Source organism: Chlorocebus sabaeus, chromosome 12 (assembly GCF_047675955.1).
Source record: "Chlorocebus sabaeus isolate Y175 chromosome 12, mChlSab1.0.hap1, whole genome shotgun sequence".
NCBI classification, from domain to species: domain Eukaryota; kingdom Metazoa; phylum Chordata; class Mammalia; order Primates; family Cercopithecidae; genus Chlorocebus; species Chlorocebus sabaeus.
Genome location: NC_132915.1, coordinates 98,181,291 through 98,199,661, shown reverse-complemented (window position 1 = coordinate 98,199,661; position 18,371 = coordinate 98,181,291). Strand labels below are relative to the sequence as shown.

Genomic DNA, 18,371 nt, shown 5'->3' with positions numbered 1-18,371 from the left:
CACAGGGCATGACTACCAGGAGGCGGGGAACTTTGGGAGTAGTATCACTCTGTGTCCAATCAGGAGGTAGAAACTACACAGTAAGTTATATGGGGTAAAGCTTAATATAAAGAATCATTAAATGCTAATAAATGACTACCAGCTAAAAGTAAATTCCTTATGGTACTCTGTAGCTTAGGGAGGGTACCTAAGGAAACACAAACTTGGAAAGGGGTCCTCTTCTCAAGGCTGAAGGTCACACCTCAGAGAAGGTATAGTTCAGCCCAGAGGTCCGCTAGTTGGCCCAGGCTGGAACTAGTTACTGGCAGACAGAAAGCTACTCTCCAGGCAACAGGAGAGGTACACAGGAGCCTGCAGAGAGTGTTGGCTGGTGGGGGACAGGAAACTGGTAGGGGACAGGAAGCCTTCAGAAAGCTAATTTTCACATTGAGAGGGCCACAGGAAAATTGTTGCTGGTCTAGACTGAGGTTGCAATGTCACCAAGGGACCATATGTGCTGGACACATGGCTGGGGAAGAGCTCCCCTGGATGTCCTTACATCCACATCACTGACCTACCACGAAACTGTAGGAAACAGTAGGAGAGCCCCTCCTCCTGCAATGCCCCTCCAGCGCCCTCTACTGAGAAAGCTCATCACTGTGCTCACTGCAAAGGAGAAAGATGCTTCACTGAATTCTATCCATTACTGAAGAGTGTATATTTATGGGGGATTGGGAGCAGAGGGGCAATACATTGATCATTAGCATAGGAGCCATTTTAGAAGCTGCCTGCCATAGCCCTATAACTACCAAAGGCATTGAATTAATTTTGAAAAACCTTCCCACAAAGAAAACTCCAGGTCCAGATGGCCTCACAGGTTTATTCTATTATTAATAAATATTTAGGGAGAAATAATGCCAATTTTACAGAAGCTACTTCAGAAAGTGGAAGAGGGAACTTACAACTAGTTTTATTAGATAAACATAACCACACAGTGACATTACAAAAAAAGAAAATCATAGATTAATAGCTCTCATGAACATAGATGCAAAAATACTTAAAATATTAGTAAATCTAGCTATGTATATCAGATATAATACATCAAGTCCAAATAGTGTTTATTTCAGGGATGCAAGGTTGCTTTAGCATTTGAAAATCAATCTGTGGGCCGGGCGCGGTGGCTCAAGCCTGTAATCCCAGCACTTTGGGAGGCCGAGACGGGCGGATCACGAGGTCAGGAGATCGAGACCATCCTGGCTAACACGGTGAAACCCCGTCTCTACTAAAAAATACAAAAAACTAGCCGGGCGTGGTGGCGGCGCCTGTAGTCCCAGCTACTCGGGAGGCTGAGGCAGGAGAATGGCGTAAACCCGGGAGGCGGAGCTTCAGTGAGCTGAGATCCGGCCACTGCACTCCAGCCTGGGCGACAGAGCCAGATTCCGTCTCAAAAAAAAAAAAAAAAAAAAAAAAAAAAAAGAAAATCAATCTGTGTACTTGACCATATTAATAAAGTAAAGGTTATATTCTATTATTATAAGGTCTCTTAAAATTTAATGGTATTCCATTCTGATTGGCTTGTAGAAATTAAAATATATATATATAAATAAGAAAAACTCTATTTTTTTTTTTTTTGAGATGGAGTTTCACTCTTTGCACCTAGGCTGGAGTGCAGTGGCATGATCTCGGCTCACTGTGACCTCTAATATCCACCTTCTGGGTTCAAGCGATTCTCCTGCCTCAGCCTTCTAAGTAGCTGGGATTACAGGTGCGTGCCACCACACCTAGCTAATTTTCTTTTGTATTTTTAGTAGAAATGGGGTTTCACCATGTTGCCCAGGCTGGTCTCAAACTCCTGAGCTCAGGTAATCCCCAGCCTCAGCCTCCCAAAGTGCTCGGATTATAGGCATGAGCCACCAGTCCCAGCCTCAAGTATTTCTTAAAAAGAGATTTTACTTCTTAAATTTTAAAGGTGTGGGCTAAAGAAAAAGGTAGTTGCTAAAAGTATTGTTACTAAAACTATGAAAGCAGAGGTTTTCTGATTTTCTTTGATTTCTTAATCAAAACTTTTTAAAAAAGAAATTTAAGGCTGGGTGCAGTGACTCACACTTATAATCCCAGCACTTTGGGAGGCTGAGGTGTGAGGATCGTTTGAAGCCAGGAATTTGAGACTAACCTGGGCAACATAGCAAGACCCCATCTCTACTTTAAAAAAAAAAAAAAAAAAAGGACCAGTGCGATTACTCATGCCTGTAATCCCAGCACTTTGGGAGGCCGAGGTGGGTGAATCACCTGAGGTCAGGAGTTTGAGACCAGCCTGGCCAACTTGGTGAAACCCCGTCTCTACTAAAAATACAAAAATTAGCCAGGTGTGGTGATGAGTGCCTGAAGTTCCAGCTTCTCGGGAGGCTGAGGCAGGAGAATTGCTTGAACCTGGCAGGTGGAGGTTGCAGTGGGCTAAGATCATGCCATTGCACTCCAGCCTGGGTGACAGAGCAAGACTCTGTCTTAAAAAAAAAAAAAAAAAAAAGCAAGGCATGGTGGCTCATGCTTATCGTCCTATAGCTGCTTGAAGGCTGAGCAGGATGATCGCTTGAGCCCCAGAGGTTAGGCCACAGTGAGCTATGGTCATCCCACTGCACTGGGTGACATCCTGCCTGGGTGACACAGTGGGACCCTGTCTCTGAAAAGAAACAAAGGGGAAAAATAGTAATTTAGTTGTTGCTTTTAGACAATCCAACATCTAAAAAAAAAAAATTAACTTAAAAAATTAAAATTAAAGGTCATACCAAAGATACTACTTTTTTTTTTTTTTTTTTTTTTTTTAAGAGGGAGTCTCGGTCTATTACTCAGGCTGGAGTGGCACAATCTCAGCTCACTGCAACCTCCACCTCCTGGGTTCAAGCAATTTTCTTGCCTCAGCCTTCCGAGTAGCTGGGATTACAGGTGCGTGCCACCATAACCATGGCTGGCTAATTTTTATATTTTTAGTAGAGACAGGGTTTCACCATGTTGGCCAGGCTGGTCTCAAACTCCTGACCTCAGGTGATCTGCCTGCTTCAGCCTCCTAAAGTGCTGGGTTTATAGGTGTGAGCCACTGCACCAGCCAAGATACCACTTTTAAAATTTCAAAAAAAATTGAGAGAGACAGAGAGAATCTGACTATTATATAAGGAAGTTGTTCTTATCTTTACTGGTTTTCTCTTCATTAACACAAAAAAGGGTTTTTAGGCTGGGCATGGTGTGGCTCATGCCTGTAATCCCAGCACTTTGTGGTCAGGGGTTTGACACCAGCCTGACCAACATAGTGAAACCCCGTCTCTACTAAAAATACAAAAATTAGCTGGGCGTGGTGGTGCATTGTCTGTAATCAGGAGCGCATGCCACTCAGGAGGCTGAGGCAGTGCCATACACACACCATACACACACCACCACCACCACCAGAGAAGGAAAGTTAGAGTGAGAGAGAAAGAAAGAGAAACAAGGGAGGGGAAAGGACAAGAGGAGAGGGAGCAGAAAAGGGAGAAGGGAAGATAAAGGAAGGGAGAAGAAAGGGAAGGAAAAGAAAAATAAAAGAATTAAGGAAATGAAGAAAAAGAAAGAAAAGACAACACAGATGGACAAGTTGTTTATCTCAAACAGTCCTCAAATGGTTTGCTGTCATTCAAAATCATCTCTGGACCTTTAATTCTTATATAAAAAAATAAGGCGCCAGGCTGGAGTGCAGTGGCACGATCTTGGCTCATTGCAACCTCTGCCTGCGGGACAAATTTGTTCTAAATTTACAAAAATATTGGTGGAAAAAATTTAACATGAGAAACTCAATGTAAGACCAAATCTTGTTTTACCTCTGTTATGATTTGGAAAAACTGTAAGAGTAGAGCAAGTCTTGGAACTCATGCTTCAAGGAATTTAATCATTTATTTTATCTATCTATCTATCTATCTATCTATCTATCTATCTATCTATCTATCTATCTATCTAATTTATTTTTTTGTGTGAAGACAGAGTCTCACTCTGTCTCCCAGGCTGGAGTGCAGTGGCACGATCTCAGCTCACTGCAACCTCCTTCTCCTGGGTTTAGGTGATTCTCCTGCCTCAGCCTCCCAAGTAGCTGGGATTACAGGCATGCTCCACTCTGCCCAGCTAATTTTTGTATCTTTAGTAGAGATGGGGTTTCACCATGTCGGCCAGGCTGGTCTTGAACTCCTGGCCTAAAATGATCTGCCCGCCTCAGCCCCAAATGGTGGGATTACAGGCATAGGCCATCGTGCCCGGCCTATTTAATCATTTATATATGAATTTCATTCAGTTACTTCAAAATTTTAAATATGTTTAAAAGTAGTCTATAAATCTGGTTGGATTAAGGTTTTCCCTCGCTTAAAGATAAATGCTTTAGCCGTCACAAAACAGCTCATGGGTTGTTTTCCCCACTAGGGAATACCTTTAATATACTCTACTGATAAAGGGCCCAACAAAAACCTTACAGTAGCGGTAAAATGCCTTTAAAACTATAAATTACATATGGCATATGGTACTCTCATTAAACAGAAACTTCATTATCCACATCATTCCACATTTCTTTTTTTGAGACGGAGTCTCACTGGCGCCAGGCTGGAGTGCAGTGGCACGATCTCGGCTCATTGCAACCTCTGCCTGCTGGGTTCAAGCGATTCTCCTGCCTTAGCCTCCCAAGTAGCTGGGATTACAGGCATGCGCCACCACGCCCAGCTAATTTTTGTATTTTTAGTAGCGACGGGGCTTCACCATGCTGGGCAGGATGGTCTCGATCTCTTGACCTCGTGATCTGCCCACCTCGGCCTCCCAAAGTGCTGGGATTACAGGCGTGAGCCACCACGCCCAGCCCATTCCACGTTTCTAACAGGAAAAATGAGTGGTCCTGTTGAATATTATTAGATAGCTAACTCATGTACACGGACATATTCCTGACAGATGCAAGCTACATTCCTAACAAAGACATCACTATATCTATACAACCAGGAGACTGAATATATTAAACGGTCTGAATTTGAGACCAACCTGGGCAACATAGCAAGACCCCATCTCTACTTTTTTTTTAAAAAAGGTTGAATATGGCCGGATGCAGTGGCTCACGCCTGTAATCCCAGCACTTTGGGAGGCCAAGGCGGGTGGATCACTAGGACAGGAGATCGAGACCATCCTGGCTAACACGGTGAAACCCTGTCCACCTCTACTAAAAAATATAAAAATTAGCCGGGCATGGTGGCAGGCACCTGTAACCTGCGAGGCGGAGGTTGCAGTGAGCCGAGATTGTGCCACTACACTCCAACGTTGGCAACAGAGCAAGACTCTGTCTTAAATAAATAAATAACCCAGTGTCGGGCAGTTCTTTATAGCAGTATGAAAACGGACTTATTAATACAATGTTCTTGAATGGGTGTGTGTTTGTGTGTGTTATTTTTTTACTCCTCTGAGGGCCTCAACAAACAGTCTCTCCGAAAAACAGGTAGGTACGGAAATTTGCAGACAATGTCAGGTGGTCCTAGAACCACAAATTAAGAGCCCTATTTTAAACAGTGTATCTTTCTAGAATATTTTCTATGATCCAATTTACCCAAAGCTTTCTATGAGCAACTTCACGGTTGTGTATTGGATACTTCAACAAGGACTCAGAATTTGAAATCATTTTAGGTTTTAACAAAGTTGCAAAAACAGACAACAAGGTATGCCTGAGGAAAAAGAAAAAAAAGTTGCAAAATACCATAGTATGACCTTACTCTGGAAAAAGAAAACAAAGTTGGAAAAATAGGATAGTGTTTCCTTAGATTCTTTATCTAATAGAATCTCCAAAAGTTAACATCATACATAGTATAATTATTGAAACTATTGACACAAATACTACTAATACGAATTAATAGGCCTTACTCAAATTTTGTCAGTTGTCCCATTCATGTCCTTTTTTTCTTTTTTGAGACGAAGTCTCACTCTTGTCCCCCAGGCTGGAGTGCAGTGTTGTGATCTCTGCTCACTGCAACCTCCGCCTTCCGGGTTCAAGCGATTCTCCTGCTTCAGCCTCCCAGTAGCTGGGATTACAAGTGTGCGCCACCACACCTGAGAAATTTTTGTATTTTTAGTAAAGACGGGGTTTCGCCATGTTGGCCAGGCTGGTCTCGAACTCCTGACCTCAGGTGATCCACCCGCCTTGGACTCCCAAAGTGCTGTGATTACAGGAGTGAATCACCGCGCCCGGCCCCATGTCGTTTTTCTATACCAGGAGCCAATTCCAGATTTCACATTACGTTCCTGCTCTGGCACCCAGGCTGGCATCCAAGTCCTGGGTGGAGCGATCCTCCCGCCTTAGCCTCCTGCTTAGCTGGGACTACAGGCGCGCGCCACCACTCCTGGCTGCTGTTGCTTTAAAATGGTGAAACCCCGTCTCTACTAAAAATACAAAAAATTAGCCGGGTGTGGTGGTGGGCGCCTGTAATCCCAGCTACTCTGGAGGCTGAGGCAGGATAATCCCTTGAACCTGGGAGGCGGAAGTTGCAGTGAGCCGAGATCGCGACACTGCACTCCAGCCTGGGCAACAAGAGCGAAACTCAGTCAAAAAAAAAAAAAAAAAAAAAGAAATTATTTTAATCTACGCCCTGCACTTGAGGGATTTGTGTTCTCGGGCAAATTACCGAACGTCTCTGAGTCACTTTTCCGTCAAATAGACGTGATGAGATGAAGAACCAATAAAATTTGGAATGGCTTCGGAAACTTCGAAGGGAAGTGAATACATTTTTCTTTTCTTTTTTTCTTTTTCTTTCTTTTTTTTTTTTTTTTTTTGAGACAGTCTCGCTCTGTCGCCCAGGCTGGAGTGCAGTGGCGCGATCTCGGCCCACTTCAACTTCCGCCTTCTGGGTTTAAGCGATTCTCCTGCCTTAACCTGCCGAGTAGCTTGGATTGCAGGCGTCAGCCACCACACCCGGCTAATTATTGTATTTTTAGTAGAGACGGGGTTTCACCGCGTTGGCCAGGCTGTCTTGAACTCCCGACTTTAAGTGATCCGCCCGCCTCGGCCTCCTAAAGTGTTGGCATTACAGGCGTGAGCCACCGCGCCCGGCCTGTGAATACATTTTTCTTATTGTTTGACGCTGGGCCATACAATTCACTTTTTCGTTGTCCATATTAAAACCAAAACAAAGCAATTAGGAGCGCGTTGTTGTCGAGGTGTTTTGTTCCAAGGTAGGACCCGTAGCTTCTCCGCCGTCCCGCAGCTTGGAGTAGCGGCTTCTGATTGGACAATGCGCGTCCGCCACGGCGCAGGAAGGCCGCCTCATTGGTCCGCGCAGCCGGGCTCCGGCGGCTTGTCTCTTTAGCGCTTAGGGCGATGACCCACTGCTCTTCCTCTTAAGTGAGTGCTCCATTTCTACCGACGCCCGGAGCTGCTGGCCCAAAGGGATCCGGAGCGAGCTAGGCCGGGTAACTGCATTGGGGTCCACCGGGAAGCAGCAGCGGCCGTGGACTACAGGAGGGAGTGGGGTTGGCGAGCTTGGGTAAAATTCCCTCTTCTTTGCGCTGTCTCGACCCCCAAGGTCTCCGCGTCTTCCTTGTCCCCTTTCGTCTTCTGTCTCCACCTCCCTCGGGCTCTTCCAGGTTTCCCCCAAAAGCTCCACAGACCCCTCCGCTTCCCTTCCGGGGGCCCCGCCTCCTCTGCTCTTGTCTCCACGGGGCCCGCCCTCGTCTCTTCCCCGCAGCGGTCCCTCCCTCAGGAGCGCAACTCCTTCCTTCCTCTCCGCCGCCGGTGTGCCCCTCGCTTGGCCCATTCCTGGTACCTCCTTGTCCCTTAAGTTTGGTGTTGTCCCTTCCTGGCACCTCCACCTCTCTCTCCATGATCCCTGTCTCCTTTGCATCTGACTGCTGTAGTCCTCCGATTCTCCCGTTGACCCAGGCTGCTGGTTTAGCAAATTGTGCAGCGGCATTGTGCTGGGCGTTGGGGATGGAGACAGTGACTAGAGGTCCCTACTTTCAAGAACTACTTGCCCCGTGGGAGAGAGTCACTTTGTAAATGGGGTATGATAGGCCTGGTGATAAGTCTTGAAGGCAGCATAATGTAGGACTGCTTAGGGGAAGGAGTACTAGAAGGGTTCCTCCCCGCCAGCCGCGTTCTTGCTGAGTTCTCAAGCAGGCCTCTGGGGGCTAAGCTGCATCTTTTCATCAGAATGCCCTTGACTGCTTCTGATGCAGAAGCCTGGTCCTTTATTATTTTAGTTTTTATTTTTGAGACAGAGTCTCGCTCTGTCTCCCATGCTGGAGTGCAGTGGTGTGATCTCGGCTCACTGCAACCTCCGCCTCCCAGGTTCACAGGATTCTCCTGCCTCAGCCTTCCCAGTAGCTGGGATTACAGACGCCCCTCACCACATCTGGCTTTTTTTTTTTTTTTTTTTTAAAACCAGTAGAGACAATTTCACCATGTTAGCCAGGCTGGTCTCGAATTCCTGGTCTCAAGTGATCCTCCCGCCTTGGCCTCCCTAAGTGCTGGGATTAGCAGCGCGATCCAGGCCATCATGGTCCTTTAAACCCTTGGGAGTTATTAAAATCTTTGTATGGGCTCTTCTTTTAACCTGTCAGAATAGGTAGGGTTTCAGAGACCATCCATCCAAGCCCTCAGGGGTCTGAGAGGTTGAAGGCCGAAGTGACAGAGAGTGATTGCCTAGACAAATAGTGACTCAGCGTTGTACTCTTGGTGCCTCTTTTTGAAGGTTTTCCTGAGGATAGTTACCCAATTTTTCAATTAGGCAGCAGTCTTAGCTGGTGGGAAAACTAAAAGCACAGATAAAACCACTACTCAGTAGATTCCTCCAAGCCAGTGCAGGTGGCTTGTACACTTACTCAGACGAGAGTAATTTATACCTCAGGCTTTTGGAGTCAGGAATCTCTGGGGTCTGGTCCCAGCTCCACCATTCGCTGTTAAGCTTGGTGAAGATACTTCCTTTATCTGAGCTTCAGTTTCACCTTCTGTTAAACAGGGTGATAAACCCTAACACACAGGGTAATGGTAGGGATTTGTTAAGATTCTGGTTATGAAAATAATCACTTTTAGTGTGCTGTAAATTGCAGTATCTCAGCACAGGCGAGCCCCCTATGCTTCAGATTCATGTCTGTCTAGCTCAAATCAGCAAAGAACCTGATATGCTTTCTTTTTTCAGGCACCATGACCACCCTTGATGATAAGTTGCTGGGGGAGAAACTGCAGTACTACTACAGCAGCAGTGAGGATGAGGACAGTGACCACGAGGACAAGGATCCAGGCAGAGGTGCCCCGGCTAGCAGTTCTGTTCCTGCAGAGGCCGAGCTGGCAGGCGAAGGCATCTCAGTTAACACAGGTACTGAGAAACGCTGGGCTCTGGGAACAGACTTAAAAAAATGTACATTAAATACATATTAATGAGAAGTCTCCTGATCATTTTTAACTCTGGTCCCACTTTCAGAGATAACCTAGTCTTTTCATTATGTGTGCTTCTAGGCTTTTAGTGCATAATACAAATGTATCTGCATAGCAGCATGGTAATGAACACAGACTGGCCTGGATTTGAATCCTGCATCTCATATTAATAGTTTGATATCTCATAAATCACAAGTATGAGTATATGGGTAGTACAAAGTCCTAAAAATGGCATATTTACACTTGTACCTTTTAATATTGTCAAATTGCTATCAGTTGAGGTGGCAGTAATTTATAGTTTAATCAGCAATCTGTGTTTCTCCATATACTTGTCCTGCTACTGTGTCATGAAACTCATTGATCTTTGTTATTGTAGTAATTCATTGTAGGTTTATTTCTGCCCCCGCCACCTTTTTTTTTTTTTTTTTTTTTTTTTTAAAGGCAAGTTCTCACCTTGTTGTTCAGGCTGGAGTGCCTTGGTGCCATAATGGCTCACTGCAGCCTCAACCTCCTGGGCTCAAATGATCCTTCTGCCTCAGCTTCCATGAGGTTCCTTTCTTAAAAAGCTGGGACCACATGTAGCTGGGACCACAGGCGCTTGCCACCGTGCCCAGCTAATTTATTTATTTATTTTTTGTAGAGATGGGGCCTCACTTTGTTGCCCAGGCTGGCCTCACACTGCTGGCCTCAAACAATCATCCCGTCTCAGCCTCCCATAGGCATGAACCAATGCACCGGGCCCATATGTCTTTTTAAGAGGGAATTTAAACTTCTTTTCATAATTTTAAGAGAGATTTTTATATCCTTTGCTCATTTAAAAAATTACATGATTAGTCTTTTTTTCTTGGGGAGCTATAAAGGAAATTAATCTGTGATATGAGTTGTAAATATTTCAGTTTCTTGTCTTTTGACTTTATGTTCTTTTCCTGAATGAAAAATTTTATTTTTATGTACTTAAAAGTATTTTATAGTTTTTTAATTTTGCTTTTTACTTAAAAGGCTTTTCTTCACCCTACTTTATAAAGGGCCTCACTTTGCTGTATAAAAAGGTTCTCCTGGCTGGACACAGTGGCTCACGCCTGTAATCCTAGCACTTTGGGAGATCGAGGCGGGTGGATTGCCTGAGCTCACGAGTTCAAGACCAGCCTGGGCAACACAGTGAAACCCTGTCTCTACTAAAATACAAAAAATTAGCCGGGTGTGGTGGCATGCGCCTGTAGGCCCAGCTACTCAGGAGGCTGAGGTGGGAGAATTGCTTGAACCCTGGAGGCAGAGGTTGCAGTGAGCCAAGATCATGCCACTGTACTCCAGCCTGGGCAACAGAGTAAGACTCTGTCTCCAAAAAAAAAAAAAAAAAGTTCTTCTATACTTTTCATTAGTATTTTTGTAATTTCATTTTTTACACTTAAGTATTGATTCATGTGGAATTCACTTTGATGCAGGGTGCAGTAGGGCTCCAGTTTAATTTTTTTTAGATTGCTACTCAGTTGTTTCAGTACCGCTTAGTGAATAAGCCATCTTTATTTTCTTGAGATGTCACTTTTATTATGTACCGAATTTATCTGTTTATGTTGAGTCTTTAGCTGTACTATGTAGTCTCTTCCATTGATTGGTCTTTTACTGGGCTGTGTCATACTGTTTTTAATTATTGTAATGTTATATTTTAGTATCTGGTAAGGCTAGATCCTCTTCAATTAACTTTTGCTTTATTTTTTCCAAAGGAAATTTAGGAGGTGGACACATACATGTGTTCATGTATTTTCATTGGGAATGCATTAAATATATAGATTAATTTAGGGATAATTGGCACTTTTGTGATGTTGAGTATGTCTGTTCAGGAACATGGTATTGCGTTTCCATTTATTCAAATCTTTCAAGTATTTTTTGGGAGCGTTTGAAAGTTGTCTTCATATAGATTTATTTTTTTTCTGTGGTAACAAAAGACTCCAAAGCTTTAGTGGCTTATGACAACAAAGGTTTATATCTCATTCATGTTACGTGCAGCCTATAGGTCAATGGCAGCTCTGCTTATGCTTCATATGTTCTTTCATCCAGGAGCTAGGCTGAAGGAGTAACAGCCTCCATTTGGCTGTGTTCCTGTATTTGGGACACACCGTTTTCATGGTGAAGCATAGAGAGCAAGAGAGGAGCTGTTGGAAACATGGAATGACTCATGCACGTCATACTTTTTGTTTTGCTCAGACATGGCATACTTCATGTTTGCTCACAATCCTGTTGGCCAGCAAGTCACATAGTCAAGCCCAGCATCAATGGGCTGGGGATATATGTACTCATCCCACAGGAGGTACCATAAGTCACATAGCAAGGGGCAAGGACATATAAGTCCTTCAGCAGCACAGGGCGTGGTGGGGGTTAAGGGTAGCTTGAATAACAGAACAGTAATACAACCTGCCACAATCTTGTTATAAAAAATTCAGAGGCCAGGTGCGGTGGCTCACACCCGTCATCCCAGCACTTTGGGAGGCTGAGACGGGTGGATCTCCTGAGGTCAGGAGTTGGAGACCATCCTGGCCAACATGGTGAAACCCCGTCTGTACTAAAAATACAAACATTAGCTGGGCATGGTGGCGCATGCCTGTAGTCCCAGCTACTCGGGAAACTGAGGCAGGGGGATCGCTTGAACCCAGGAGGCGTAGGTTGCAGTGAGCCGAGATCACGCCATTGCACTCCAGCCGGGGCGACAGAGTGAGACTCCATCTCAAAAAAAAAAAAAAAAAAAAAGAATTCAGATAATATAGAAGTACAGAAAAAAAATGTAAAAGATCTCTGTCACCAGCCCCTTAGATCCTACTACCTGGAGACAACCACTGTTCACAGTTTACAGATCCTGCAAGCTCTTTTTCTATGAACGTACAAGTGTATACACAAACATGTATGCATGTCTATGTACATAAATTATGTACATACATACAGGTCTTTTTTTATAGAAACTAGAGGATTATACTATGATATTCTTCATTTTGCTTTTGTAATAACCTGATATATTTGGAATATCTTTTTTTTTTTTTTTTTTTTTTTTTTGAGACGGAGTCTTGCTCTGTCGCCCAGGGTGGAGTGCAGTGGCCAGATCTCAGCTCACTGCAAGCTCCGCCTCCCAGGTTTACGCCATTCTCCTGCCTCAGCCTCCTGAGTAGCTGGGACTACAGGCGCCCGCCACTACGCCCGGCTAGTTTTTTTTTTGTATTTTCAGTAGAGATGGGGCTTCACCGTGTTAGCCAGGATGGTCTCGATCTCCTGACCTCGTGATCCGCCCGTCTCGGCCTCCCAAAGTGCTGGGATTACAGGCTTGAGCTACCGCGCCCGGCCTATTTGGAATATCTTTAATGGCAGGAAACATAGAGCTGCTTTATTCTAAGAGTTGCTTTATTTTCCTTTGAGTAGGTAGATTATAATTTTTTAAACTCATCTCCTAATGTTGGGCATTAGCTTGGCCCTTGTTGCAGACTGTTGCAGGGCACATCATTGTGTATAGGCCACTCTGCCCTGTGGCAGAGTGCACAGAGTCCCTATGATAATTGTGCAATAGATGAAGCAAACTTCAGGCAGATGTGAACTCCTACCTACAGATGTGAGCTGGTCCATAATTCCTTGCCCATTCTCCTTGGTCACATCCGTGTTCACCCTACTCAGGCCCAAAAGGTGTGATCAATGACTGGCGCCGCTTCAAGCAGTTGGAGACAGAGCAGAAGGAGGAGCAGTGTCGGGAGATGGAAAGGCTGATCAAGAAGCTGTCAATGACTTGCAGGTCCCATCTGGATGAAGAGGAGGAGCAACAGAAACAGAAGGACCTCCAGGAGAAGATCAGTGGGAAGGTAACTGGCAGTACCCAGGCTTTTCTTAGAGGCTGCTGTGGCTGCTAGAGCTGGGTGAGTGATTAAAGAGGTGGAGGATGCTTGATTTGACCTCCAAGAAGTTGTGCAGTGCAGGAGAAATCATAGAGCCCTGTCAAAACTCAAACACACCCAGTTTTGAATCTCAGTTCTGCTACTAGTGACTGTGGGAAAGTCTCTTCCCTTCTGAATCTAGTGTTTCAATGGTTAAATGATGTCAGTATCCTCCCCGTACAGGGCTATGTGGTTAATATGCCCATCACAGTGTCTGGCCCATTGAAAGTGCTCAGTAAATTTTAGTTTCCCTTCTTTTATTGAGGTTTTGTCTTGGGCCAGAAATAACCCTCTGAGGGTGGTGGTATTATCCCCTTCTTACAGATGATAGAAGCAATGCTTAGAGGGCGTTAGAGGCTTGTTCAGGGCAATGCAACTGGTAAATTCTAGTAGGAGCTAGGGTTCTAACCCAAATATTCCTGTTTTTTCCATGATGTTGCTGTTTCATCTGAAGCCTATTCATGAGAATTTATTCTAAGGAGACATTATAATAAGCAAACAGACACTCTGGAAGATATTTGGAAGTAGGTCCCTGAAATTTTTTTTTTTTTTTTTTTTTTTAATAGAGACAGGGTCTCTGTTGCCCAGGCTGGTCTAAGAACTACTGAGCTCAAGTGACCCTCCCACCGTAGCCTCCCAAAATGCTAGGATTATAGGCGTGAGCCATGGTGTCCGGCCCCTGATGGCCTCTTATCCTATCAGTATTAAAAGGGATTCACTGTTTCCCTGGATGCCCTCTGACTGCGGATGAATGTCTGTGAGTACCTGAGATCATTTAGTTATGGCCCAAAGCTAAAATACCATACAGGATCAGGGAGCAGACAAGAGGATTAAGCTGGGAATCATTCACCTTGACCAGGAGGCTGATTTTAGGACATGACACTTAGCCAAAGACTTCAGTAGGTCAGAGGAAGCCACTGTGGTAGACTGAGTTGAAGTGGAGGGCTATGAGATGGGAGGAACATTGGCAATAAGTAAAATAGTGAACTCAGAATGTTGCTGGTTATGATACAGTAACAACATGTGTTCTGATCTTCTGATCTAGTGTGGTCTCTTAATCTATGCAACATTAGGCAGAGTTAGGATTTATGAGAGGAGCGGGGATGTCTTCTTGCACCGGGGCAGAGGGAAGATGCTTTCGTAGCTTGAGCTGTCTCTTGGGCATTGTGCGTTCTGCTCACAGCTGCTTCCTGATACCGAGGTGAGAGGCCAGAATGAGGCAACATCATATCATCACATGAATCAGTGTTGAGAGAGGCTGTTCCTGTCCTGCCGATTTATCTACAGTAGAACAGAACTGGAAACTGTCTGGCAGAATTAGGGAAGTGGTTAAGCAAAGTGACACATTATATATGATTTCATAAAAATATTTGGAAACATGAGGAAATACTTATAATCATGCTAAGTCTCGAAAGCAGGTTATAGCTTAATTGGTACACCCACAGCTGCTGCTATAAAAGCAAAGCTATTTTAGTATGGCTGGTAATAAAAAGAATTTTTAGAGTCCATATGACTGTGTGTGTGTGTTTGGGGATGGTGTGGGGCAGGGGTTTTGAGAGTTCTTTCTAAAATTCTGTAAGGTCTTGTTATCTTTCCAAAAAAAAAAAAAAAAAAACACGGTAGATAAAATATTGTCAAGACTGACAAAAAGTAAAAAGCTCATGAAGTGAGATTATATGATGCACCTATTTGGATTGAGAGGCAATGTGATATTGTAGTTAAAAACATGGGTTTTAAAAATCTAGTTCGAGTCCTGGTCTTATACTTACTGGGTTAACTTGTTCAAATAATGTCAAGTTTTGGAACCTTGTTTATAAAGTGGGGCTATTAAAAGCCCCTTCCCGATGGAGTTATGGAATTCAGTGAGATATAATGCATGTAGAATACTTAGCATGGTGCCTCATATATGATCAGCATGTAGTACATGCTAACTGTTTTATTGTTTTATGCTTTTTTGGAGCAGGGTATCCCCCTGTCGCCCAGGCTGGAGTGCAGTGGTGTGATCCTGGCTCACTGCAGCCTCCGCCTCCCAGGTTCAAGTGATTCTTGTGCCTCAGCCTCCCGAATAGCTGGGACCACAGGTGCACACCACCATGCCCAGCTAACTTTTTTTATTTTTTATTTTATTATTATTATTTTTTTAGGAGAGATGGGATTTTGCCATGTTGGCCAGGCTGGTCTTGAACTCCTGACCTCAAGTGATCCACTCGTCTCCCAAAGTGCTAGGATGACATGCGTGAGCCACCACACCCGGCCCATATTAACTGTTATCACGAGTGTTCAGTTTTCATATTTATGCTCACTTGCTGGTCCTGCTGCAGATGACTCTGAAGGAGTTTGCCATGATGAATGAGGACCAAGATGATGAGGAGTTTCTGCAGCAGTACCGGAAGCAGCGAATGGAAGAGATGCGGCAGCAGCTTCACAAGGGGCCCCAATTCAAGCAGGTTTTTGAGATCTCCAGTGGAGAAGGGTTTTTAGACATGATTGATAAAGAACAGAAAAGCATTGTCATCATGGTTCATATTTATGAGGATGGCATTCCAGGGACCGAAGCCATGAATGGTTGCATGATCTGCCTTGCTGCAGAGTACCCAGCTGTCAAGTTCTGCAGGGTGAAGAGCTCAGTTATTGGTGCCAGCAGTCGGTTCACCAGGAATGCCCTTCCTGCCCTGCTGATCTATAAGGGGGGTGAATTGATCGGCAATTTTGTTCGTGTTACTGACCAGCTGGGGGATGATTTCTTTGCTGTGGACCTTGAAGCTTTTCTCCAGGAATTTGGATTACTCCCAGAAAAGGAAGTCTTGGTGCTCACATCTGTGCGTAACTCTGCCACCTGTCACAGTGAGGATAGTGACCTAGAAATAGATTGAACTGATAATCTAGTTGCATAGATTTCTCATTGTTTGGGTTGGAATACATATGTCATTGTTTATTTTTGTTCCTTCTTTGTCTTCTGGCTTTTCAGCTGTTCTTTATAGTCCCTTTTATTATGTGTAACATCAAGAAATTCTTAGATTAAATCAGAATGCTGAATAACCTTGTAGCCAGCAATAAGGTGACTTACAATTGTATAAACAGGAAGCCAGGCTTTTGAACTGTTTACTTAAGATTCTCTGGCAAGACATCTCTGTTATTGTTTCCAGTCAATATTTACAAAGCATCCTAAAGACAATGTCTTGGAAATAGTCTTCAGATGATCTCAGAGGTTTCTGCCAAGTCCGAGAGTATAATTCTGTAGGTAGTGTGTGTTATTTGCAGTGTAAATAGTACATTTTCTTAATCAAATGATTGTAAATTATATTTACTTGTAATCAGTTCCATAGCTCTAGACGGTGGTTAGATTTTTTTTTCCCCCCCACTGGGGTCTTGTTTAAAGGTGTGAGTCACTGCACCCGGTCCTGAGGGGTGGCCTCTGCTGCTGGATTTGATGTCTTCCTCCAGCATTACTAAGTCTGCACCAGCAGGAAGGGTCAATGCTTACTGACTTGGTGATGTTGGAAGACGAGTAGTTTTTGGATTTAAACATTAGAGCTGGAGTGGGGCTGGAAATCTTTGTAAAGGAGGATCTTTCGGTAAGATGCCCCGCTTGTCTTTGTCTCTTTTTTGTTTAACAAGGTAACTTTTTGTTTAACCTAGATTTTTTTTTTAAAACTTTTTTTTTTTTTTTTACATATTGGAAAAATAATTCATATTCAGTAGAGGAAAATTGACCAAAACAGAAGCAAAAATAAGAAAATTAAAATATCCTACTACCTACTACCTAGAATAAAACACTATTAATATTTTGGTCTATTTCCTGCCAAGGTGTTTTCTGTGTATACGTGGATATTTTGTTTGTTTTTAAACAAAACGATGGGATCATTCTGAACATACTGTTTTATAGTATGGTCAGCTAATAATAGACCTTTTTCATATTATTAAATATTCTGCAACTTTTTTTTAATGTCTATTAATATTCCATCATATAGATGTGATATAATTTGCTTGATGGTTGTCTCTTAAAAAGATAGAAAACACTTTTTTTAAATTACAAAAGTGATGAATGTTCATTGTAGAAAATATAATAAACACTGTTAAGACTTAAAAGCCATGTAATTCCACCAACCAAAATTAATCCCTGTTGTCATATTTGTAGTCATTTTTATAGCCTTTTTTTCTATGTATTTATAATAACTATCATTTGAGTTTTTTTCCTTTTGCTTTTTTACTTTAAAAATACATATTCTAGGGTCAGGGGAAATGTAATCTGGAATTAAATATTAGCCTTAAAATTCACAATTTTGATTTTCCTGGATTTTCAGGAATTGACTAACTAAAAGGGTGTTGAAAGTATTTGCTGTATTTAATCAACAAACAGAGTGCATTTTTTTTTTTTTTTGACTAAGAAAGCTCATTGTAGTGGAAAGGGTGGAATGTGGATAGTATAGAAAATTATTAGAAACAGGGAACTATTAGTCTAGCTTATTTCCTTTCAGTCTTTTTTTCAATATTTTAAAAAACATTGAGTACTTATTGAATTTAGTTCTGTGCTCTTCCTTATTTAGTATTGTTTCATAAATACTTTGATGTTTCAAAAATTCTAAATAAATGATTTTCAGTGGCTTCATAATATTTCATCATTTGGATATACAATAATTTATTTAACCAGTCTCTCTATTTTTATTTATTTATTTTGTTTGTTTTCTTTGAGATGGAGACTCGCTGTATCACCCAGGCTGGAGTACAATAGGGTGATCTTGGCTCACTGCAACCTCCACCTCCTGAGTTCAAGCAGTTCTCCTGCCTCAGCCCCCTGAGTAGCTGGGACTACAGGCACATGCCGGGGACTGGCTAATTTTGGTATTTTTACTAGAGATGGGATTTCACCATGTTGACCAGGCTGGTCTCCAACTCCTGACCTCAGATGATCTGCCTGCCTCAGCCTCCCAAAGTACCGGGATTACAGGTGTGAACACCCTGCACAGCCTAACCAATCTCTTTATATTGGATATTTAGATTCTCAGTGTTTTGCTGAACACTTAATGCCTTTGTGTTTTGGGCTATATTTTGAATTATTCTCATAGATTTCTAGAAGA

General features: G+C 43.2%; 1 protein-coding gene across 3 annotated transcripts; it reads left to right on the top strand.

Annotated features, from left to right (window-relative positions):
• Positions 1–6,854: 6,854 nt before the first annotated feature.
• PDCL (phosducin like) lies at positions 6,855–17,902 on the top strand. Of its 3 annotated transcripts, none has more exons than XM_073021903.1 (4): positions 6,855–7,357; positions 9,153–9,329; positions 13,040–13,221; positions 15,615–17,902. In XM_073021903.1, the coding sequence occupies exons 2-4, from the start codon at positions 9,158–9,160 to the stop codon at positions 16,164–16,166; spliced, it is 906 nt and encodes a 301-aa protein (XP_072878004.1). In that variant the 5' UTR covers positions 6,855–7,357; positions 9,153–9,157; the 3' UTR covers positions 16,167–17,902. The 3 variants fall into 3 exon arrangements, with proteins under 3 accessions (XP_072878004.1, XP_072878003.1, XP_072878002.1); XM_073021902.1 differs by having other exon boundaries at positions 6,855–7,499; XM_073021901.1 differs by having other exon boundaries at positions 6,858–7,425.
• The last annotated feature ends 469 nt before the right edge of the window (positions 17,903–18,371 follow it).

What these genes read in the sequence shown, in the direction of transcription:
- PDCL (XM_073021903.1), top strand. Translation starts at nt 9,158, where the DNA reads ATGACCACCCTTGATGATAAGTTGCTGGGGGAGAAACTGCAGTACTAC. An exon ending in AGGCATCTCAGTTAACACAG is followed by an intron (nt 9,330 to 13,039) that starts GTACTGAGAAAC and finishes CACCCTACTCAG; the next exon opens with GCCCAAAAGGTGTGATCAAT. An exon ending in AGGAGAAGATCAGTGGGAAG is followed by an intron (nt 13,222 to 15,614) that starts GTAACTGGCAGT and finishes GTCCTGCTGCAG; the next exon opens with ATGACTCTGAAGGAGTTTGC.